This window comes from Phalacrocorax carbo, chromosome 10, assembly GCF_963921805.1.
Source record: "Phalacrocorax carbo chromosome 10, bPhaCar2.1, whole genome shotgun sequence".
Lineage (NCBI taxonomy): Eukaryota > Metazoa > Chordata > Aves > Suliformes > Phalacrocoracidae > Phalacrocorax > Phalacrocorax carbo.
The window spans coordinates 20,263,551-20,288,685 of NC_087522.1; the positions used below are offsets into that span (position 1 = coordinate 20,263,551).

The 25,135-nt window shown below is 47.4% G+C and overlaps 1 protein-coding gene across 3 annotated transcripts in view; it reads right to left on the reverse strand.

Annotated features, from left to right (window-relative positions):
• Positions 1–23,191, reverse strand: part of SLC8A3 (solute carrier family 8 member A3) — a 114,417-nt gene extending 91,226 nt beyond the window's left edge. Inside the window, exons 1-3 of one of the 3 annotated variants that reach the window (XM_064462347.1) lie at positions 23,026–23,189; positions 22,619–22,862; positions 1,060–2,871 (exon numbers count right to left, since the gene is read on the reverse strand). In XM_064462347.1, the coding sequence (XP_064318417.1) occupies positions 1,060–2,825 (1,766 nt within the window). In that variant the 5' untranslated portion in view covers positions 2,826–2,871; positions 22,619–22,862; positions 23,026–23,189. Of the gene's footprint in view, positions 1–1,059; positions 2,872–22,618 lie in introns of all 3 variants that reach the window. The other 2 variants (XM_064462348.1, XM_064462349.1) reach the window with 2 other exon arrangements.
• Positions 23,192–25,135: the final 1,944 nt, after the last annotated feature.

Below are 25,135 nucleotides of genomic sequence, written 5' to 3' on the forward strand. Positions count from 1 at the left end.
TGATTAGGTGTTAACAAGAGGAACCTAGGCACTTAACACTAGGGAGTTTTAGCACCAGGTTCACACCCTCCTCCTTCTCCCTACTCCACTAAGGGATTTTTTTCATTCCCCGCTAATGTTAACAGCAGGTACTTAAAGCAATTAGACATTATCGCCTCTCTGGTCTTTATTACTTCCTAGCTTCATATCAGCTACTTTGTACGCAATAAAAGAGCTGAATTAACAGGACTGGTGCAGACTATTCTGCTTCCCTTCTTTATTCTGTATGAAAACACTGGGTCACGGAGCCTCATGGACAGGCTGTGAGCTGCAGAGCTTTAGACTATTACTGCCAATTGCCATGGTATTTTACAAGGGGAAAAACCACAGGTAGTAAAAGAGCAGACATAGGGAGATCATAGAGAAGGTGATGTGGGGAATATGGGTAGACCATAGGGACATAAAGGCTGGAAGGATTTCACAAGTCCAGCAGAACAGCTTGCAGCTGTACCTATGCTGTGAATTAGCTGCCACAGGGACCTGCAAGTTGCACAGACCTAGGGACACAGGTATGGTGCATTGTTCTTGTGAAAATAAAGCCCCATGTCTACTGAACAGCTTTTGCTTGCCTGGGAACAGCTATTATAAACTTTTCGTCTAGGAATTGCAATAAACTCCTGTGCACTCTATATCTGGTGTTCAAAAAGAGGCTTTCCCATATTTGCCCAGCCAGGTAAAAGCTCACCCTTTTTCTTCTTTCTCTACCTTAACTGTCCATTAACTCTCAGCTTTACTACAGGACCTCAGGGAATGATATATTTTCCTCCTATCTGCCCACTCCCCCTTCCCCTCCCCAGTATTTTCAAGCCTCACTTTGTCATTCCCAAGAGGGAAGGGATAAGAGCTTTGAGCTCTTAAATCCTGCTGTCGGTTCTTGCCTTGAAAGAGGTAAGTAGGGAAACCGAAGGAAGGCTGAAGAAAGGAGCCTGTCCCTTGTCAGCATTCACCTGTAATGGATGCAAAATGTGGGGTTAAACACCAAAAACTAGACCCAGGAACAGAAATGAATGGGGTACTTACACAGTTTCATCATTCTTGAACTCCAACTCCCCGTAAGTGTCTTCAAAGTCTTCTCCACCTCCTTTCGCTGTCCCTTCTACTGTCCTAAATGGCACTATGACTGTACCCCGAGCACCTGATGTCCTTAGAACTTTGACTTCCATCACACCAATGCTCTCACTGACATGTATAACATCACACTCAAATGTGAAGATGCCAGCATGGTCATCATCCAGTATAGTCACTGTGGCCACACAAGGAGAAGCCAATATGGCCTTTGGGTACAGGGAGTTACTGAGCTCTGGAGGTTCCTCACTCTCTACCACACGGATATTACTGAGCCGCACAAAAAAATGCTCATCTTCCTCAAAGATGTCATCATCAATAATTCCCACTGAGAACTCCTTCTGGGTCTCCCCTGATTTCAAGACAACAGTCCCCTCTGTGAACTCATAGTCAGCACCAGCATTGGCAGAGCCATCCTCTGTTTTATAGTCCACATAGATAGTCTTGGACATGTCCCCTCCTTTCCGCACCACTGTCAGGAGAACGGCACCACAGTTCTCAAGACACTGGTAGGAGCATGGGTCAAAATAAATTTTGGAGATGAATTCCTCAGGTTCATCTGGCCGCACCTCATGCAAGCTGGTGCTCTTCTTGGCTTGCTCAGCTGCATGCTTCTTCAGAATATTGCCTGCTCCGGTCATCATTCTGGTAGCTTGAATGCGATAGAAGGCTCTGCTCTTTTGCTGATGAGACAAGGCATAGTAGTTAGCCATCTCTACCAGCTGGTCCAAGTCCTTTTCTGGGTGCTTTTGCTTCAGGTCCTTAAGGATCCGGATCATCTCTTTGCGAGATTCATCTACCTCCTTCCCTTCCACAGTCACTAAGTTTCCATCCAGGAAGTGGGAGTTCATCATCTTGCCATCCATCTCAATTCCCTTAGGGTGATCACCTTCTGATTCTATGATAATGCTCCTGTGCTTGTCAGTACGGTACTTTTTGTGCATATACTTATAGAAAAGCAAACGTCTATCTGCTATCCAAGCCAGAAGGACGCAAAGTGGAAAGAAGAAAAGTGTAAGCAGACCTTCCCAGACCTGAACCACACCTGGAGAGAAGACAGCAAGGATCATGTACAACCAGATGTAAGCAAAGATGCTCCATGCAGCTGTGACAAAGAAAACCCTCAGATGTTTTATCTTTCTGGTTTCCCCATCAGGGATCACATAGACACAGATGGCAATGATGATAAACATATTGAAAGCAGCACTGCCAACAATTGTAGACGGCCCCAGGTCTCCAGCTATGAATCCATGCCCACAAACTTCTATCAGAGACAGAAGAATCTCAGGAGCTGAGGAGCCCAGGGCCATGAGGGTCAAGTTGGAAACAGTTTCATTCCAAATCCGAATGGTGGTCGTTGTGGTCTCTCCATTAGGTTTCTTAATCGTGATTTCTTTCTCTTGCGATGTAATAACCTCTATAGATGCCATGAAACGATCTGCTATGATGGAGACTCCAAGGAACATGTAGATCAGTGCTACAAAGTATACGATAACACGGGCAATTTTGTCCCCAAGGGATGGGTTTTCTGGGTACCATATTGGCAGGATAACACCTTCCTTGCAGTCAAAAGATCCTGAACACGAGCTGTTTTGTACTGAACTGGTTGAGTCTCCCGTCAGGCCAGCATCCACCTGCAAACCATGCAAAAACAGCACAAAAGTAACCAGCCCAAAATGGAGGAAGGCCGAGGTGACAGGCTGCAAGCTTAACCACGCCATACACAAGATGCAACTTCCACTGTGTAGATCCAAAAAGGCCGAGAACCTGAAACAAACAAAACAGAGAGGGAGGAGGGAAGCATGAGAGAAAAGGAAGATGCAACATTTACCCAAACGCATGTCAGTATCTCACCACTGAAGAGTACTGGTAGAGATGAAGGGGTTGTCTCTCTGTCACTTTGAAGAAGGTATTTAGCAGGGACTCTAACAAACTGCAGCATTTACATGCCCAGCAGATGAAGATAAATTGCTAGAAAAGTAACTCAGAGGAAAAGTGTATATATGCAGTAGCCCACTCTTGACCTACAATGCGTGCAATAGGAGTAGCGAGTGCTCAGCTGCCACTCACCTGACGATGCCATGGTGTTCCCCAGCACATAGCACTTCAACTCAGCACAAGAAAACAAATCTAAAGGCTTCCCTGTCTCACCACCCAGGGGATAAGACAAGTTAAGGAATCACTAGCAACACAAGAAGCACCATTACAGGCCAGTGAGTAATCTCAAAATGAAGTCCATTTGTTGGACATAATGCAGTTACAAACTATGGAGTACTTTGGTGGCCAAACCATCCCCACGGCCAGCCCCTCCTAATAGGCTGCAGAGTCTCCAGAAGGGTCCTAGGACTCCCCTAAGCTTCTGAGGCACATGGCCTTCACGTTAGGAGGTAAAGATGTCAGCCCAGAAATAGGGCAGAGGACCCATGTCCTTGGCAAAGTGCCAAAGGCCATTTTTTCATTTTTCATTGTGATCCGGACAATCACATTTTACATCACTAATCCTGCTTTTAAATGGTCACCGAAACCTCCAAAACCACCACAGTTAGAAATAGCTGTGCTCATGAACCCAAAAGACAGAGCAAAATGTATGTCCCACCAACATTCCTTCTGCATTCCTAATAAAATGATATATTTTCAAATACCCTCTAAAATGAAAGTAATCTCTAACCTAAAATACCATACAAACCAAAGGAGCCGATCAATTTATCACGCCGATTTGGCACATCGCTGCCCAATAATGCCTTCTATTACTTATGGACTACATCGTTGTAGGGCTTGCACCAGTTAAAATTGGATTCTGAACCCTTCACATTGTCATGGATCACACTATTTTCCTTCTTTCATAACAGGCCGCTGAAAGAATTTGGTCTCAGGCTTAAATGACAAATCACATTTGTGAGTCCAGACACAGCCAAGTATCTCACAGGAAACATCAAACTTAATAGCGGTGTTATCTACAGCACTTGGAAGGTTCAAGAGCCTTAACTCCCACTAACTTTCACTGAGGTTTGTACTGCCAAATCAGTAGGGCTGGGATTCATTTTCCCTGCTGTAATTATCTAAATCTTGGGCAGTAAGTTAAATGAAGTCATTTAGGCTCCTTTTGTAGTCAGAGGAAAGAGACAGTCACTTCCAGGGGATGATCCTTCCTGTCCCCACTGTTCAGACCCAAAAGATGCATTTGAGACACATACGTCCAGAAGGGATTTTGTCCCTTCCCGTCTCTCTCCATGGTCTATAGAGGGTGCCCACTCAGCCAATTTAGAGCAGATGCCTAACCTTCAAGTGGTGGCAGTTTGAAGAGATGAACTGGTCCCTGAACGCATGAAGAGGTCCCTCCCCTCTCCCTTGCACTGTAAATATTCCAGGCAACATTTTAATGTTATCAGCATTAACAAATGCATCCCGAATAGCTATTTTATCATCATGTTGTGTCGCTCGCCTCTTTCCAAAAGCGGTTGCAATCTTCCTGATATCAACAAAAATGTTTTCAACTTTCAGATAAAAATCTATAAAGACAAGTGAAACAGGAAGGAAAGCATGAACAAGGACTGCAAATGAACAAAACCACTCCTGACAAAGCATGGCAGAGGGGAGAGAATTGATTATGCAGTATCAGGATCACAAATCCATATCTGACACGCTTGATATGAAAAAACAATACACTTCTTCATGCCAGCTGGACTAATTCAGAAGAGGCAGATTCTCCCACATTAGCCTACTTATCTGCTCTCTCCAGTGCCTACTTATCTGCCTGTCTACCCTAGCCCAGATCCCAGTGCCTGACCGAGCCCCTGGGGATCAGAGGGACCTCAGCCCCAGTAAGAGCTGTTACCCAGCCCCAGCCCCAGCTGCTGGAGTCTCGTTAAAACGTCTCGCTGCCTCCTTAGATCAGGGTCAGAGGGAATACTGAGCTACCCAGCATGTACAGCTTGGGTTCAGTTTGACACTCCCATTGTGTCTTCCCTCCTGCTCCACATGGTATTTTACCAGATCTCTGGCTGCAGGATGTTGGGAAATCCCTGAGAAAGGGACAGTGGTGAGCAGCAAGCCCAAGATGTCTGGGCTGCAAGGTAGATGTGTAGATGCACAGAAAAGATGACAAGTTCCAGGTGCCTCTGACTCAAGGTGCATACAGAGACAAAATGCACAAGCACAGCAGCTCCAAAACCGTCCTGGGGACATCAGATCATCCTTTTCCGTACTGCAACTGCTGGCAGGTATCCACCACCCTCTTGACACTTCCAGCTCCCGGCTCCTACTTAACTGTACAGCAGCCCGTAAGTGCTGTGTCTTCCAAGATCAGCCATGTAGCAATGGCTTACAGAAAGACAGGAGTAATTTCAAAAACACCTATATGAGTCAAGAAGCTAAATTTGGTTTCAAAAATTACTTAAGAGTCTAAGTATCACTGAGATTCAGAGCCTTGTCTAGGAATAGTACAATGACTAAACTGCCCTCTGAAATAAATCACTGCTGCCACCAACCTCCCTCTCTGTGGGACAACCACCTTCTGTAATTAACACTATCTGTCTACCTTCTGTAATGCCGTGATGGTTTTTATTGCTAGCCATTGCTCAACACACTCCAGAACCTTGCCAGTCCTTAAGTTTTTAATTTTATTTTAAGCAAAGGATAATTTTATTATTATTCCTCAAACTAATTGTATATTATTTCAAAAACAACCTCTACCAGGGTAGCCTCTGTTTATGTGTTTGGACCTCCAAACTCATGCTATGGGTTTTAGACTAAAATCTCAGAATTCAGGAACACTTTTCTTCACTGGTTTTCACTTGCTTTGACAAACATTTTAATATTAAGTGGAGGTCACAATCATTTTCTAAAATGATACAATAACGACCTGATCCTGCAATTCTTTGACACGGACAGAACTCCCCAGTGGGATCAACAGGAACTTTGCCCACAGACACACTGTCTAATAAGATCTTAATATGTGTTCATTAACAAGAAAAGCATTAACCTAACCAAACTGAAAAACACAGTGAAACATTCTTACTGTCATCCTCCCCTTGGGAACTGGTGCTTTACAGCATAGAATAAAAGTATTAAGTTTAAAACTGCCGTTAATAGAACATTGAGGTAACAGTTTTAACATTCAGATGACAGAGAAGAGTTAAAACTCACTCCGTAGCTGTAGGTCAGCAAGGTTGTTCATACAAGGCACAAGTTTGACCTCAGATATATCTACTAAACTCAGTCCAGAAATCACTGGAGGGGATCTACACAGCTCTGGCCGGGCAAGAGTGAAGCAGACACGTCCCCTATCCCTCCTCTAAGTAGCACCATTGATCTTGGCAGGGCCAACTGTGGCAAGAGCCACCCTTCAGCATGACTCTTGCTCTGAGGATCGATCCTCCAAGTGGGCTTGCAGCAGTCCTGAGTCACTGCTAGTCACCCAGGAGGTGTCACGGTGTCACTCCTCCGACACCAGTGCAACAAAACATCCACATCTGGCACAGAGAGATGTCATTCCAGCAATGTCACTGCCCCAGCCCTGCAGGATGCAAACAACAGGAGGCTGCAGCGACAGTGAAAAGTCCGTTGGTATCGGGTGATCTTCAGCTTTTTACCATGAGGATCATAATTTCCACTACCTCTTCGCCACCAGACTTCATTATCTCCCACAGGTCTCTGCCTCGCTACTGCTATCGCATTGAGTATAGGCAAATAAGGGCAGTGGTACTGAATGAAGTGCTCCCTGTCTGGTAGGATAAGTTCAAACCACACAATCAATGCAAAAGAGAGACAAAAAGCTGAAAGCATCCATGCAACAGAATGAGCTAGTGTTCAACAGCAAGGTTCCGGGAAGATGCATAACAGCTATTTTAGTAGGGGGAACTCCTACTTTTCTACAAGGGTTCACAGCAGCCCCATGATCCATAAATCCCATAAACAGAACCCATAAATAAAAAGATCAGTTCTTGAAATACTGCTGGAGACAGTCCAGAAAGTAGCATGGACCATGCTTGTCACAATTGAGCCTGCAATAGAAAATTACTTTTAGCAACTATCAAACTCCTTACATCTTTTGTAATAGCTGAGTTTCAGAAGACTGATGGTTTGTCTGCTGTGGACCTAGGTAGGAAGCTGGGAAGGCTATACTGATCCCTTATAATTTAGCTTTTTGTATACAGCTGCTCACATGACTCTAATGGCAAGGATACTTTCAGAAGGAAGCATTCACAACAAGAAATCAAATCAAGAGACAGGATAACACAGTGATGGCTGCTAACACGTAACCTCCACATACCGAGTTCCCAAGATGACTGCTTAGTAAATACAAAACCAAAGGCAAACCTCTATATCCCTATTAATTTCTTACTCAGGCAAATTTCCCCTTAAGCAACCATAAAAACTAGAACCTTTGGATTTAACCTGCAAATAAGATTAGGTTGTCTTGCACCTTCCTCTCCTCCCATCCCACCCCCCAGATAAATCAGACACAGAGTTCATCTGTGGCCATATATCCTCTCTCCCCTGGCCCTGGACTGGCCAGGAAAGGCTGCTGATTAGATCTGAGTACAGGGTGAGCCTCGTCCAGGCGTGGGTGCTGCACGAGGGCCAGACAGAGACATCTCAAGATCAAGGGGTTTGTCTACTTGACAGGCATCTGTCCCAGAACAGAGTGGATACAGCACTGCTATTAGTGTCATCCTATAGGCCTGCTCCGAAGCTGGAGGAGACAGAAATCAGGTTCAGCTTAATAACAGGGACTCACATTCCTCGGCTCCAGAACATATAAAAGCTTTTTGATTGAGGACACTTCTGGTTTTTTTATAAGCATCAGCAAAAATTGAAATTATAGCCTTTCTGCCAAAGAACACAAATAACTGAGTTTTAACAGAAGAGGTATTATACCTAATTCATACTCCTTCCTCTCCCAAAATAAAAGCATAACAAAATATTTAATACAAAACAAAGCGTATTTTCCAATCACCTCCATTCAAACGCTGAGCCCTTTGCTCATTGCTGCAAGAGTACCCAGAGTATAAGTTAAGATTTACCTGCAAGCCAACAGCCAGAGCAGTGTAATTAGATCCATTTTGTCAGACAAATGCAAATTTCCAAGCACAGACGTGGCCTTAAGCCATCACACTGATGGCACGCGCCTATCTGATATGAGCACAGCCATGGCCCACAAGCTGACGTTACACAGGTTATTGCACAGCAATAGGCAGTTTAGCTCCCTACCACTGCACCAGCAAGGTTTTAAGAGGAAAAGAGCACTGTAACTCATGCTTAGGCCATGACAGACCCCCACAGTTAGGCTCTACAGAAAAGTTATGGTGGAGAGCCAGAGGCGCTTGTTGCTTTGCACTTCACAGTAAACATGCCAAAACCCAGCATTAGCTGCCTACAGAATAATCCCCTCAGTATGTGTTTTTTCTCTCAAGATCATGCAAAAAGCTATCATAAAAACCCCAGCTCTTGTAGCAAGTCTTTTAATATTTACAAGCTGGTGTCTCTACTAATTTGAGTAGTTCCTACCATTCTAGCATGGCAAATGGGTATTAATTGATGTAACGACTCAAGACTACTAACTCCTTACAGAAATGCTGCAGTGATGGGATGCAGTTACACTTGGTGATCCCAGCGGCTGACCCAAATGGAGCAGAAGTCTGTGTATGGCTAGGAGTAACCTCCCAACGCTCAACATGCCCTGGGGAAGTGGTCCGTGATGGTTTTTCTGTATTCTAGTATCTGTTATGCTCTTGGAGAAGCAGTGCCATAAATAGCTAACCCATACTTAATTGTCCCCTTCCAATACGGCACCAGCTGCACTTGACTGGCCGGGCATTTTATTACCTCGCTCTCACCCCTGCTGAAAAATATCTGTACAGGATAGATGGATATATATGGATATAGGAGCTGCAGTTTATGCTGTGTGCACAGACATGTAAAGGAAGAGGAGGCAGACACTGCCCTTCAGTGGGTGGCCACAGCCATGCTCTGAGAGCCATCCTTATTTATGGTGCAGGCTAGTCCAGCCTCCTTGGGAGCCATGGTGCTCTTGCTCTTTCATTCCCTATACACATCCATACGTCTGAGATCCCTCAGACTAACGGACAGCAAGCGTTACCCTTTTCATTTTTTCCTCCCCAGAACTGTAGCCTTTTTTTACATTCAGAAAACAAAACCTGGTATTTAGGCTGACATAGATTAGTAGTGGCCACCATCCTACTTAAAAAGCAGTATTATCTGCTCGGATATAGATGAGGTTTTTTTTCTTTTCATGAATATTATGCAATCTCACTGTTGTTTTTCCAGGACTTTCAAGTGACCAGTTCACACAGGAGATAGCAGGGACCTCTGGAGCTCATCTAGTCCAACCTCCCTGCTCAAGCAGGGCCACCTAGAGCCTGTTGCCCAGGACAACGTCCTGTTGGCTTTTGAATATCCAGAGGATATTCAAGGACGAAGGATGGAGTCTCCACAACCTCTCTGGGCAACCTGTGCCAGTGCTTAGTCACCCGCACAGTAAAAAAGTAAAAAAGTGCAGGTATGGAGTCCAAGGCTGCTTGTAACAACCACATCCAGTTTCAGTGCGCTCAGGGCACTTGGTACAAACTGCACTGGGAGCTCGCTGTAGCGCTTCGGTGGCAACTGCACACACATTAGAGGTGTTTAGAGGTATTTCTAAACACAGTTAAAGCCTTTAGGTGCTCAGATACCAGTACATGTCTGAAAATACACTCCTTTGCAGTCTGAATTGCCCCAAATTGAGACAGCAGGCGTTTTCAAGGACCTTCTTCAGGCCCTTGATTTTACACCTATGATGTGAAAGGCCCAGTGAAGAGGCTGAAAGTCCTTCCTTTGAGGTTTAGGAGGCTGAGGGAAATAAAGAAGTGGAGTTACTGGGTCACCCGCTTGGTGGCCCCCCTGCCTGTTCCACGGACTGCAGCTGATGGAGACAACCCATAGCAGCCACCCAACACGTGGGGTTGCAACAGGCACTGACTCCTCTGCTGCAGCCTTCACGGCACTGGTTTTCTTTGCTCTCTGTCTTGCTGGTTTATAAAGAGCAGCAAAGACCATTTGGGGAGTGTGGGGGGAAGGGAAAAAAAATTATTCCAGCAGTGTGAGAAAAACTTCTTGTCAGTAAAAGACATTTTATGTACTGCCCATGGCAGCACACAGGGTGTGTTATTTACTGCTCCTGCTTCACGGACATATTATACTGCTGGTTCAGGTGCCACCATCAGAGTGCAACTTATCACCTAGTGACTCACAGCATCCTAGAGGAAAGATGACAGTGGCAACCTGTGACATTTCTTTAGCACTGTGGTGACAGATCTGCAACAGCTACAATTAAAGACCTTAGGAGTTGTTGTCAGAAGTGCATTTGTGCTGCAGAGCCCCTAGTTATTGTACACAGAGGCGGGCTAAGTGGTAAATAAGAGGGGGAAAGGTGTTGTAGTCACATCTCACTCTCCTTAGATCCAGAATTAGTTAAGAAAAATACATGTTTTCTGACAGAAAACACTCATCTGATGCAAAAAAAAAAAACCCAAACCATGTGATGTGTGGGATTTGATTCAATAAGTAGCTGGGCAGGGACCCCTTCCCCTGCCGGCTTATGGGCTCCTGGCGTAGCCACCACCCAGACACACCGGGTGCTAACCCTGGCAGCTGGGGCACACACTGCTCTGATCCTCCAGAAATGGGCTTGTTTCTTTCTTAACTTCTCCTCCAAGGAAAAAGAAAAATTCTGATTTTTTCTTTTTTGGTCCAAATACAGCAAAAAATTATGTTTTTACCAAGAATGCCACATCATGGCAACAGAAATTATGAGGCCTCCACAAGACTATTCAGAAGTGCTTGTTCCTGGCTTGGTGAGAAAGAAAGTGTTTCAAAAGTAAACAGAGAAGCAGCACAAACAGGACAGTGGGAGACTGGGCAGAAAACAGCCAGGTGAGAAGAGGAGAAGGCTATGCTTTAGAAATCATCTTCGCTGCCGCAGAGAGCAAGCATCTTGTCATTTGTCATGCTAGACTGAAGCCTTCTACACTGCTCTGTGCAATGGTCACAGAAACGGAGTAGATAGGAAAGGTTCTCTTTTAGCCCAGTTAGCACAGGTGTCACAGAATTAGTCAGAAGAGAGCCGGAAGAGGTGCCTAGTCCATGCCTCAGGGGCCACCGCTGCATTGTTCCCCTTCTGAACATTATTTCCTAACACTTTGTCCAGCCCAGTTTTAAATTACCCAAGCGATGGCATTTCCACAACTTCCCATAGAGACTCTGCCATGATGTAATTTATTTCTGAGGTTTTAGCCATCTTCCTTATATTTAGGATGAAATTAAGAAAATTTATGCTGCTAGTTCTCATTATCCTGTCCTTGGAGCACTCTCAGCCATTCTCCTCCCTGTCTGAGATTTACATGCTTCAGATACTTGTAAATAGCTGCTCTCTTCCACAGTTATTCTTCGGCTAAAGCACACAAATTTATTTTAATCTTTATAAATTAGCCCAGGCTGCCCTTTAATCATTTATCTTGATCTCCTCTTGGTTCTCCATCTTCAAGGCAGTCAGAAGCAGCCGGGTGTCTGCAAGCATCCTATCTCAGTGCCTGTTACCATCAAAACCAGCAGCAGATCTGCTCTTGCTGGAGCAGGCAAACCAAGCCTGGGCAGTACAGTCTCGCCCCTCAGCTCTGCTGTACAACAGGTTTTCATGAGGTACTGGGCGGTTGCAAAGATTAAATTTGGATTGCTTATATACAAGCTTGCTGCACATTGGGACAGGTTTGAAGGTCTCTCCGCCTGTTTGCCGCGTCCCCCAGCATTGCGGGGCTTGCGTGAGAAGCACCGTGCTGACTGTCATGTGTAGAGGAAAGCAGAGATTTCCAGAGTTTCAACCAAAAACTCAGGGTCTCCAGCTGAGAGGAGGGAAATACACTGCAATGCTTCTGCAATCTGAGCCCAGCAGGGGATGTGAAAAATGAGCTGAGCTATGGGGTATCCTCAAAATACCTCCCACTTCACTTGGAAGGTGCCAAAACCTGTAAATTCACCAATTTGAATACTGTTATCAAATCAGATTTCACACAGCACCCTCATCCTTTACTGACACATATCCCCATGTATCTCTTATTGACTATTTAGATATCTTAATCCTTCAGTGTTTTTTTCAGCTGTTAACTCTGCAACTGCTTTAAAACAAAACCAAAACCCTCGCATCTACCATGATTAATTCATTCTTTGTCAGTCCAGGCTGTTTATTGCTCTTTGTTCATTTATGCACTAGCTGTTTACAGATTCTCTCTTAATATTAGCTCTGTTACTTGCTACAGACTGAAGTCATATTTACCATATGGTAATTGTAGAGGTGACATGGACAACAAACAGCAGAAGTTGAGCTGCTACGGCAATTACACTAAGTGGCAGGAGTCTCCAGGCTATCTGCTGCCCTACCTTCATTTCTTCTCCCCCCAACCCCCTGATGGCTTTCCTTGTGGGCTGTATAAAGCCATATGCCACTCTGATCTCTCCAGCATAGACAGGCCATGATTTGTTCTTCACTATGGCATTACCAGACAGGATTATTCACCTTTTTCCTTTCAGTCTGTGTTTCAGCTGCAGGTCTGCCCTCCCTGGTTGGCTGCCCCACTCTGTCCTGTCGAAGGTAGGTAAATACATGACTTGATCCTTCAAGAAAATTTTAAAAATCAAGATTACCTATACGTGTATGCTAACTTGGGAGCAGTGTATACAACAAATCACCTATTCTGTAAAGGATGAGGCTCCTCCCTTGACATTTCTAACATGCCTGCAATGATACTCCTCTAAATCCCAGCAGTCAGCAAGTCTTAACTTAGATACTGGTGAGGAACATTTGAAAACTGGATGCAGGGCATCGTGTATCAGAAGAATTTCCTAGCAAAGTACATAATAATCACTGCTGTTGCTTATCTCCAAAGTGGAAAAAACCCAGCATTTGCATTGTATTCAGAGCACTACTTAATCCAGCTTCCCTCCCTTGACCCTCCGCTCCAAAAGCCTCCTTTTAAACAGTCATCTTAAAAGTGAGGACTATCTTTCCAGCCCAGTCAACTTGCAAACCATCAGCTGAAGGCTGGCAAGAAAGAAGAGAGAGGGACCTTGGGACCAGATTTTCTCTGGCATAAATCTGCATAGGTCCAATGATCCCAACTTAGCAGAACCAGTTTAATCTACCAGAAGAGCTGCCTGAGGACCTCTGACAATGTTTCATATAACATAAACCTCCAAAAGGAAAGCTTCATCAATTTCCTCTTTGCAACTCACGTCACACACATCAGCGGGGAGCATCCTCCCATTTCCTCCATACTAACTGTATTCCTGTCCATCCTACCCTGGTTCCTCCCTCCTCCCAGTGCTCCATGCTGGCCCCAGATTTGCTACAACTAGTCCTGCCAACAGGAGCAGTTGAGTCATGGGAGATGACCACATCAGCCAAATGCACTGAAACAAGACAAGGGAAGGAGAAAATCCTCCTTCACCCCACAACCCAGACCCCAGCACATAAGGCCTGGAGTCTCTCTTCTCCACCACGCACCCAGTGTCACCTTGGATCAGCATCCTGAAGTGCCTCATCCTGGAGGTACAATGACAGCAGTCACTGGCTTAATGTAGGTGCTTGGATAACATGCTCATCCCACGCAGCCACCCACTGTACAGTCTATTCAAGCCACTGAGGCAAAGGGAGAGGACAGACTCTATCCTGCCACTGAGCTGCACAGCCTCCCTTATTGATGCTAGTAGTTCCACATCTCCATCAGTTTTACTGAGGAGCTCAAGTCCCCTTCAGGCACTGCAGAAATTATCTTTCCATCCATTTCTGCAAAGAGAAGATTAAAACTGAGATCTGCTCTACTTGCTTTTAAGTCCAAATCTCTCCTAAGACAAGAATAAGGCAAGAAAATTGCAGCGTCCTTGTCTTACTGTGAGTTTCAGTGGAGGACTGACTTGAGCAACAGCTAAGGCAGGAATGAATAGCGTGTTTTCACAGCCTTACTTCACACTCTGCTCCCTCTCTTACTCCCTCAGCCCAGAAAGCCCCTCCTCTCCAGCCATACTTCTGTGGTGGTGCCCTGAACCCAGCTCTCCCCGGCAGCACTGATGCAATAACTCCTGTCATCTGGGAAACCTGTGATGGAAAAACCTGCTTTGCCCAGAGCAGCAGCAACAGTCCCCAAACGCCAGTGGGTGAGGAGCAGTGGGACGGGGAGAGTGTTACCACCAGCACAGCCACTGTTACTATTTAGTTCAGGTCAGTGACACAAACGGGTTGAAGAGCAAGCACAAAAGGTCTCTGAGAAAAGGACGGTCACTTTTACAAACAAGTAAAGCCTTGAAATGAATCCATTTTCCTATGGGAGCTTAATGAGCAGACAAATGTATAAAAAATGGATTTGAGCCCTGTATCCCAAGAAGGCTCCACTCAGCAGTAATCCTTCCTCTGTCCGTTCTCCCTGCCCTCTGCTCTCCCTGCAGACATGCACACAAACACTTCCATGCCCCTTCCCCTGATCCTTCTTCCCACAGCAACCTCTGTGGTCCTTCTCACACCCAGCTGCCAGCCAAGCAAGAAGCAGCACATGCTGCAGCCCCTTCCAAGCCCCCCGTGCTTGCCAGCTGGTCGGCAAGCCACCAGCACCACTGGCATCTGAGACACCACCACCCTTTTGTCCCAGACGATTGCAGCCAGCCCGCCGCGCCTGGTATCTGTTGGGTCCCATACAGATACTTGCAAATTATGACCATGCCACCCCTTCATGCTCTCTTTGCAATGGTGAGCAGATGAGGATTCTGGAATCCTGCATGACCAAGCACAACTCCCACATCCCTTCCCTCAGCCTTCTCTGGAAAATCAGCTTTGGTCAGGACAGATCAATGAGGTCAAAAAGAAGTTCGAGGTTAACACCAACAGAATGCTCCCAGACTCCTGGTATTTTATCTAGTGAGCACTGGAAACTACTTTAATTATATGCTGTGCATTTGTGCCATCTGTGGAACTCCATGCCGTAAGAAATAAATTAAGTACTGGAAGACTTAAAGGAAAACCAGATATGCATGGAAATACTCAAAATATCCACAGGTTCACCAGCCAGGTTGCATCCCTCCTCCTGCTCTAGAGCATATTTCAACTACTTGATTAGGGTTTTTTGTGAAACTCACTAATGTGCATGTATGGTGAAAGCTGGAAAGACCCTTCTCAGCTGAGCATCTGCTTCCTGACTGGGCCAATCTCCTGCTTTGTCCCAGCAGCCAAGCCCATATGGACTTGAGAGACAGGTAGAAAAATAAACAGGGGCTTGAACATGTGAGGGATGCTGTTAGAAGACTGGGAAGCTAGAAGGCATGGAGTTGGTGTGGGAAGTAGGGAGTTGGGGCATGGGGGAATCATGAAGAAATTTATACATTTAAGAAGGAAAAGCAGGGGAGGGAAAATGCCAGGGCTGGGGAAAGGAGGAGTGGTTGTGACTCACTGGGATACATGAAGCAGCAAGGAGATGGATCTAGGCAGGTAACAGGCAAGCTGGCAGATTTTGGGGAGTGACGTAGGTTCACCAAGTGCAGCTGAGCACCTTCTCACCATCAGTTTGCCAGTGCAATTCCCCAGAGGGGAGGCAGCTCTACCATGCTCTGAAGGTTAAGCTGTGCCTTCTGCCTGGCACAAGAGCCAGTGCAGCCAATGGGTAAAACTGCCTACCTACTTAAAAGCAAACTCCAACACTGCCAGGAGGGACAGGCTGTATTTTTAGCTGGGACACCAGCAGGGTCACTGCTGGTGCTGCATTTCTCCACGGAAGCCAGGGTTTCATGAAGTATGCTGCGTGCACAGGGTCACTACAGGGGAAACATCTGTCAGGTCAGCTTTGGGGAGATGGATTATTTAAGTTAGGGAAAAAGAAACATTTACTAGAAGAAGTGAACCTGAAACTACCCTGGAAGGTTAAAATGGAAGGAAAAATGATGCTTAAAGAGTGAGAGCAGGTGGTAATTTATGTTAGGGCAATATCTAGTCCACCCATCTCCAAGATGCTCAGACAGGAGAATACCCCATCATGTCTAACTCCAGCAGCATCCCCTCTGCTTGCCTCCTACAATCCAAGCTTTGAAAGGCTCATTCTTGTCTCGGGGCTGCCAAAACAAAAGCAGCAGCATGTCCTCACAAAGGAAAAGCACATAGAGAGACCCAACTTGCCTTGCACCTTGAAGGCAACAACACTGAGACCTCCACCTCACTCTGGTCCTCAGGCCCTCCCACAGGGGCCCCCAATTAGCCTTGAATCAGGCAGCCCCCCCCCCCCCCCCCCCAGACTCTCATACTAGCTAAGCACAGTACCCTCAGCAAGCACAGGGCAGCAGGACAAACCTAGCCTCATGAGCCCTTCCCTGCTAGTGGGTTTTGTGGGTGCAAACCTAATAAACCAGTTGGCACTGCTCCCACTTGCACTGCCAGGGAATGCGGTCTGGAGGCTTCAACGTAGAGATTGCTGTTGATGAAGTGCTGAGTGCTAGTGTGAAGCTTTCAAGAGACTTGAAAGAATTGAGAGCAGAGGGGAAGTTCTCATTTTATTCTCCTCTTGAGGAACCTGTGTCCATTTGGCATGTTGCGTCTGAGAAATAGCTTGGCCTAGACTCCGATTTCTTTTTTTTTTTTTAATCAGGATCAACCCCTGTGCATGTTCTTGGGAAGATTTTATATTAAAAATTATTTTGTCTTTTTTTTTCTGCTGACTCTTATGCCTTTTAATAGCTTAAGAAGTGCTTTGCAGACCCCATCACTCTTAGGTTCTTTGCAACTAATTTGCATTCAGGACTATCCATCTCATCAAGAGCAGACTTCAAGGCTGAACCAACTCCAAGCTTTAACTGATGCAGGCAATGCAGCAGCAGCTTTACAGGTAGAAGCACGGCTTCTTAAGCCAACCTGAACATTTTCCACCTCTGGTTGTTCATTCCCACTCTGCACTAGCTCCCCCTTTTTTGTTGACGTAACTGTTTGCATGGCTATGCCATGAATAAGGACCAGGATATCGATGTGGCTGAAAACCAAGGTGAACCCACCACCTGGCCACGCTTGCCACTGCACCAGTACCCTGCAGGGGGTGAGACAGGAGCAGGAACAAGCAGCCAGGGTGGGAAGGCTGTAGAAACCGAGGTCCAAATGACAAGCATGGGGTAGGGGCCCTTGCTGTATGGGCAGGAATAGGTTTGCTTTTTGCAGCGGTGAATCCTGCAGCACCTCCTGGACCATTAACAGCCTTATCCTGCTATACGAAGGCAGAGACACATCTCCACCTCCATTTTTCCCAACTAACATGCATGTTCAAGGGTCACTGAGTAATCCCAACCAAAACCATGGATGCGGATAAAGGTGCTTATTAAGGTGAACTTTAAGCTCAACATCAAGATATTACTTCCCACCAAGACATCCAGGCCTTAATGCCCCAAAGCAAATTTTCCTGAGAGCAAACAGTATGGAGGGCAAAAGGACAGCTTCCTTACACACAGCATTACTCTGAGTACCCATCCATCACCAGGCGGGGTGGGCCAGCAGTGCATGGCAGAGGCAGCACTGCCTTCCCCAGTTTGGGTGTGGGGAGCTGTATCACTGGGGCAGTGGTGGGTTTCACAGCCTGCCTGGACCCCAGTGACAGACTCTCTCCTACCACTACTTGCATTGAGGGGAGCTAGGACACATCCAGAGCAAGCTGCAGCCCGACTGCAGAGCAAGGTGCAGACATGCTGTAGCTCTCCCTGCTTTTGCCCCTGCTCTGGCCAAGGGAAGGAAACCAGCTTCCACCATCACACAGCATACGAGCACACTGGCAGGGAGCCTTGTAGTGTTGGCACTGGAGGACCCCCTTCACTCCTGGACGTGTCACCTTCAACACAACCTCAGCAGTCAGATCTAAGTGCCCTCTCACAGGTACATCCCTGCATCGCTACATTTCTTTTGATTAAAATCATATCCTGCCTTGCTGCTGGAAACTGCTGCTGTTTGCTTTGAGACAGCCACCGAGTATCAGCCTAGGAGAAGGTGACAATGAAAGCAGTGGCAATGCAGTCGTGTACGTCTATAGTTTCTAAAACTCTTTGACACCACCCTGGTTGCAAAACATGTCCAGCAGCATAGGATATTTAGTATTTCTGATTGCTCTTGACCTGGCTGTCTCTGCTGCTGTCCTGAGTTAGGCTTAGGTAAAAAGAAAGCAGAGTAGAGAAAGGCCGCAAACAGAGCAAGTCCAGTTTTGCAGCCTTGAAATAATCTGCTAGTAAATGGAAATGCTGAATGGAAACAGAAGTTTCTCCCTGAATCTGAGTGCTCTGGAAAAGCTCCCTGTTTTATTTTGATGGAAAATCCTCATTGGAGTGTTTAGTCAGAAAACAAGCTATCATAAAAGAAATGTTAAGAGCCCTAAGCTCCCCTCTCTCTCATGATGTCAACTGTCAGAGACATCAATGACAGCTCACTTGTGTGATCAAAGGCTCCAGCAAGCCGATTTAAAGACAGAATTACCAGAAAATTGAGAGTTGAAGGAACATGGGGGAATGACCATCACCTGTTTATAAATGTGTCTTATGTAGTGAACTAATTACTTCACGATGCTGTACCACAGGAACAACAGCAGCTGGGTCGTCTCATTTAATACTGGCAAGATGGGGTGGCGGTGGTACCTTCAGAATGGCGTGACACATCCCTGCCACCTGATGCCTTCCTATTCCTGCAAAACCTGTGACAGAAATGCCTGGGGGCGACTGGGAGGCCATCGTACTGAACTTTGCGCGCACACATCCACGATGGCCCTTAACCAGCGTTTGCAGTTCAAAGCATTAAGGCAGAGAACAGAAGGGAAGGATGGAAGCCAACTACAGTCCATACCATATTAGTCCTCGGGCAGCCCAGCAGCCCCCTCAAGCTGCAGGAGACTCAAGATGGTGCCCAGATTTCATTCTGGAGGTGATCAGCGACAAGAAGTTTGTCTTCAGCCTCAAACCCCACAGCCCCACATCACTGAAATTGGCAAATGTAGGACTAGTACAGAAGGTGCTTTAAAGGTGCCCAAGAACAGCTTGTAATCTCATGTATCTCTCAATGCATGAAACTCTTCAGGACAGAGCCTATCATTTATTAGACATCTGTATGGCACTTTGAAACACGGGCCCTCAACCAGGCTAATGCCTTTAGGAGTTACCATTATCTAAACATTAAATCAACAATAGTATTATCTATGCCACAATACCTAAACACAGTGGGCGATGGTAGGCAGCATCACAACTATCAATTTCCTGGCTTCAGACATTTTTATTCCATATTAAGAAGATTTTTTTTTTGTCTGTGTAATTTGCTTTCCTTCACTTTTTTTTAAATACAGAATTAGATATTACTGTCTGATTAAAAAAAAAAAAAAGAGAGAGAAAAGAAATTTGGCCAGCAATCAAAGCCATCTTTTTAACTGTTGAAGCACATGAAAGGCATCTGAAACATGACAGCAACAAAGAACAAGGAACTATTTGTCAACGCCACTTGGTCATTGGGGAAGCTTAGGGGAGGAGACTGATGCTGTTTGTTTAAAACAAGCAAACAAAACCCTGACAGACAGACCATTTATCTGTGTAGTGCTTCACTTGAAAATATTGGTGGAGGGAATACATCTTACCCTGGTTTCTAATAAAAGTGCTGACACACTCCGTTATGGCACTTCCCTGCCTTGGGGATGGAGGATGCCTATTGCAGGAAGGACCCTCTGAAACCAAGGGATGTGTGCAGGATCAGGCATGACACAGCAGCAGGCCAGCCCAGGACCTTAGAAAAACCCTTTCATCTCCTACCAGCAACACCATAGGATTTGCCACGCTCATCTGACTTCAGCCCCCGCAGCTCCAGAAGAAGGCAGAGGAAGCAAGGGGGCTGGGGTCATCCCTGGGTGCCTCTTTCCCTTCTACAAGCCAGCCAATATGAGGAGCAGCGCCCTGAGCGCGCCATGCAGAGTGACTGCCCACGAGTCCCAATGACAAAGTGGATCTGGTCGGACAGGGCAGCTCCTGCTCTCACATCAGCCCAACAAGAGCCTATGGAGCACAGCAGGCTGCGTGACCCAGGCCACGCTCGGTATCTGGCTCCGCATGCGCTCTCCTGTTCTGGATGCTGGTGTTCAAGACAGTGCAGAGCATGCTTCCTGCACTGCCCAGGATGATGGAAAGGACTATCCCACCTGACGACGGCATCTGCAGTCCCAAGTGCCATCCTCTCAGGTGGCAGCTTTGCAGAGGAAGGGGGCGATTTCTCTGGAAGGGACAAGTGCTACGCAGAGTCACGTTAGGATGGCTACACATCCACCTTCCCTCTCGCACCCTGTCACCCACTAGTTATTGCAACCATGTCCTCCCCAAACCCCCATGCAGGTAGAAGAATATCATTAACGATACAGATGATACCCAGGGAGGAGAAACGATGTGCCCAGCAGCACACTGGAGGCTTGCCAGAGACTGGGAGCCTACCTGCATTTCCAGTGCCCTCACACAGGACCTCAGCAGCAGGATTACCACAATCTGTCATATCTTGGGCATTTAGGAAATGTTTGAACCACCCACTTATTACAACAGGACTCCCATTTGGCTTGGGGGAAAAAAAATAGACTGCTATGCTGTACCTTTTACCGAGGGCTCTCTATCTATTCACATTCTTCTCCACCCTGGTTGACATTACACCCTTCTGTTTACAACAGGGGGTAACCGATTGGACTGCCATAACACTGCATGCTCGCAGCAGGACTGAGGGCTCCTGGGCTGCTCTCGCTCCTCCCCAGCCGGCCCTCGGCAGTAGCTGGACGTGCTGTTTTCTAACATCGCTACTTCTGCTCAGGAAACAAGTCTCGTTCCAGTTGACCACAGAAGCCTGAATGTAAGCACCAAACACGACTTACTTTCTTAGCTAAACCACAATCAGGGTAAACAAACACCTGCAACGGCAGCGGATGGAGCAGGATTAGGGACTCCCTAGGAACGCCTGTGCCGTGGGGGAGCGATGCCTCTCCCTGCTGCACCAAACCTACAGAGCACCTTCAAGGCCTCTGTGTCTCAGCAGTCCCCCAAATCCAGCTCTGCTCTCCCGGGCGTCCCGCCAGGCTCCCAGAAAGCACGGGATGAGTGCTCTTGAATAGGAAGATGCCGCTTACTGTTACCTAAGTCTTGCAGCCCTGTCCTCTCCAGAAATAAAAACCAGCTCAACAAAATCACTCTTTTGCTCTAAAAAGAGATGCGAGGAATTGAAGAAACACATGTATGAGCACGAGGAGGGGTGGATGTGCACAAGGTACCCCTTCTCACCCTCAGAGTTACTCCAGTATCTCACCTTATACCTGAAACAGATTTTTTTAGGGTGAAATTCCCAGAACAAGCCCAGGAACAAACCAAGAGCCAGGAACCCAACCATTACACCACAGCTCCACTTGGCGGGGGGGTGGAGGGGGAAATGGCCATAGCCTCACGTTTTAGAATAACAATTAAAAAAAAGAAAAAACCAAACACCCCAAAACCAAACACTTGCAAAGGTTTCCTCTCCCACCCAGGGTGATCGATACTTCAGACACAGATGAAAAAAATAAAGCCCCGAAGCAAGGCTGAGAGGGAGGAAGAGTAGGAAATTACCCAACATTTAGGTCAGCTTGTATGCGTACTGTTCCTCTCCCCCTGCCAGTCGGGGGCTGCGGGGGCCCCGCAAGCGGCCCCGTGCCCTATTTAGGGCAGAGCCTGGCGCAGCAGCTATATTTGACACCCGGGGTAAACAAGGCGGCCCCGGCGGACGGAGGGCGACAGCTGCCCGGGACGGGGCTGGCCCGGCCTCCCCCAGAGGGGAAAAAAAATGGAAAAAGGAAATTTAAAAAAAAAAAAAAAAGAAACAAAAATAAAAAAAGAGAAAAATTTATAGCACTGCATGAGAGGCGCTCCCCCCGGCCGGCAGCCCCGGGCAGAGCTCCCCCCGTGCTCGCCGGCATCCCTGCGGGCCGCGCCGCGCCGCGCCGCGCCGGGGCACCCCCGCCCGGCGGCGAGAGGGATGCCGGGGCCGCCCCGCACGGTGCCGCGGGCTCGGGCTGCTCCCTGCCGCGCACACCCCGCCGGACGGGTCCCGCCGCCAGGCCCCGGCCCCGCAGCGCCCGGCCCGGCCCCGCAGCGCCCGGCCCGGCGCCCCCTCCCTCCCCGGGGTGCATCCACCCCGCAGCGCCCGCTCCGCGCCGTAGGCAAAGCCCTCCCCCCCGCAGCACACACCACCCACACATCCACACACGGAGCCGCCACGGCTCCGGGAAAATAGCACGGATGAACCGAGCTCCCGGCCCCTGGGCAACGTTAAATCCCCCCCCCCCCGCTCCCATGAGCCTGCAAAGACGCCCCCAACCGCCCCTCGGCCATTCGCATGCAAGGCATGAAGCCCCACTTGATAACAGAAAACCGCCAGCCTTGCGTCTCCTACGGAGCAGGGGGGTAGAACCCTCTTACTTACCCCTTCTGGTTGCTTTCCTGACTCTTTTTTTGTTGGTTTTTTTTTGGGGGGTGGGGGGCTCCACTGGCTCCCCGGTACAAATCCTTCCGGTTCCTAAAGGGAGCTCATCGCATCTCCCGGTGATTCATCGACGGTGTGTGCGGGTACCGGCGGGGTTCGCCTTTGCATGTCAGTGCAAGTTGCCTCGCTCGCTACAAAACCTGTGCTCCTTTTTGCAGCTGTCAGGGTGAGTGGGGAGGTGCATCTGGAAAAGGGTGGGGGTGGAGGTAAAATGTTGATAAATCCACCAGCCTTGATCTTCAGCTCCGTGCGGCGGAGTTTGGGGAGGGAAGGGAGAGCTGGCGAAGGGGGAGGAGGCCAGAGATAAATGGGGGTCGAGGGAGGGGGGAAGAGAAAATGGATTGTACCCCAGGCTGCCACTGAATCTGCTGGGCTTCCCCCACTCCCGCTCTCACACCATCAGGGCTCGGTCCAGGCTTCCCAGCATTACGGTGCACGGCAAAGCGCTGAGCCTGATTTCTGGGAGCCAGCGAGGTTTGCACAACTGCAGCAAGAAGCCAAATCAAAAAGCCAATCTGCGAGCCTCCAAACTCCACGTCACCCTATCAGCTGGGAGCGAGAGCTGCAACAGAATTACAAGCCGTGCATATTTATTCTTCTGAATCCAGGGGGGGATTTTCATATCATTTAAAGCAACCACCATGAAACCAGAGCAAACCCTTTCCAAAATAAATAAAGGCATGTAACGTGCGCACACTCACACATGTACGCATCTCTGGGAGATCTCCACGGGTATATATAGATAGAGATACACACTCACTGACTGGTGATCACTCCTGTACCCTCCAAGTATATTGACTTGACTTTATGTGTTTCAAGCAAGGGGGGGGGGGGGGGGGGTGGAAGAACACAGTAGCTGAGCCTCAGAGCAGAAGATACTGATTGTATATCTGAAATGTAAAGCATCTGCCAAACACTTCTGAGAGATTAAATATAGGCAATGTAATTACACAGGCAGAGTTGGTCCTGCTATCCATTTGAAGCTGCATGCTTTGGTTTGTGCTTACAGAAACCAGCCGGTCATTTTTTTTAACCAAAGTCAAATAACAAGTTGTGAGACGGCAAGCCATTTTATGGTAAAAAATACACATTGCCTCCAGAGTTGCTATTTTACTTTGGCAGAAGATGACTGGGGGCTGGTTTCCAGGGCTGTGGGACAGGACAGCAGCTTTCTGCCTTGCACAAGACACATCATGATGTTTGCGCATAGGTTTGTCTCTCCTTGTGATCCCCTCTGTTTTTGCCACAGCAGCTACAGGCAGATGTGTGCCTCCAGGAGATTTACCTTCTGGCATGGTTTCTCGCTGATTTAAGGAACTGGCAAGCCCCTGCACTATAAGGCAACAATCCCTGACACGGGGCCATTCTGCCAAAGGATGGGCTGTTTCGTCCTCCAGATAGAAGCTGTCCCCAGTGACTCCCCTTACCCCATGACATGATGAGGGAGCAGAAGCCTTCTGGTGAGACCCAAGCACATGTGCAAGTACAAACCATCGCTGTCAAAAGCAGCTGTGTAAACTGCCATGAGAAACTTGAGCCCAAGTCCTCCACCAGGCAACAGGTTTTACCTCAACCAGACACAGGCAGGAGATGTACAAAGAAGGAAGGGGAAAGGGCAGCAAAACAGTTAACAGGAAGATGCCACATGAAGTAGTTGCATCTACTTCATGCTGCCAAAAATGGGTAAGGAAAGCTGCAAATGGGCTGCAGTCCCCTGCAGGAAAGTGTAGGCCACCAAGTGCCTGCAAGTCAGTGTCATGCACTGTTCCCGGATTCTTATCCGCAGTGAAGCAGATTTTGTCTGTTCAGGTGCTTCACTGCTGAGACACCAGGCAGTTAACATATACCACAATTTTATTATATTTTCCGCTATCCTTAAGCAAGTTAGTTTAACCTATATATAAGCCCAATACATAATAAGACAGAAATTAGTAGAGCAAGATACATGAAACTGGGGGAAGTGGAATATGACCTGCTCAGTGTTCCAGTAGTCCATGGCAAGGTCAAAGCTGGTGGGGGTCTCAGACCAGCTGACAGGGAGTTCCACTGAGTTACTCCTGTTCTCCGATTTTATAGCTGGTGTAAAGCCCCTGGTCCCCACATATCTTTGTGCCCAGAGTCTTGATTGATACAGCATGCCCTGCTACGACTCTTGGAGCTGAACAGGGGCTGTTTGAGTAGATAAATGAGGGGTGAGGAGGGAGGAAGGCTTATGGTTCAGTGAAAATGTTCATGCTTCTATAATTTAAAGGAGCCACACAACTAAACCCTCAACCACGAGTTGTGCTTGTTGTTAGTGTTTAGTTGCAAGTGGGTGACGGCTTCTTGATTTTGTTTAAATACTTCCACCAGGATGTTCTGTGTGACTTCAGGGAGGGAAAAGGCTTCCCAGTGCCTGGGGGCACACAGGCACATGTTGGCCAAGGCATTGAAGTGCCCAGCAATCTCATCGGAGCA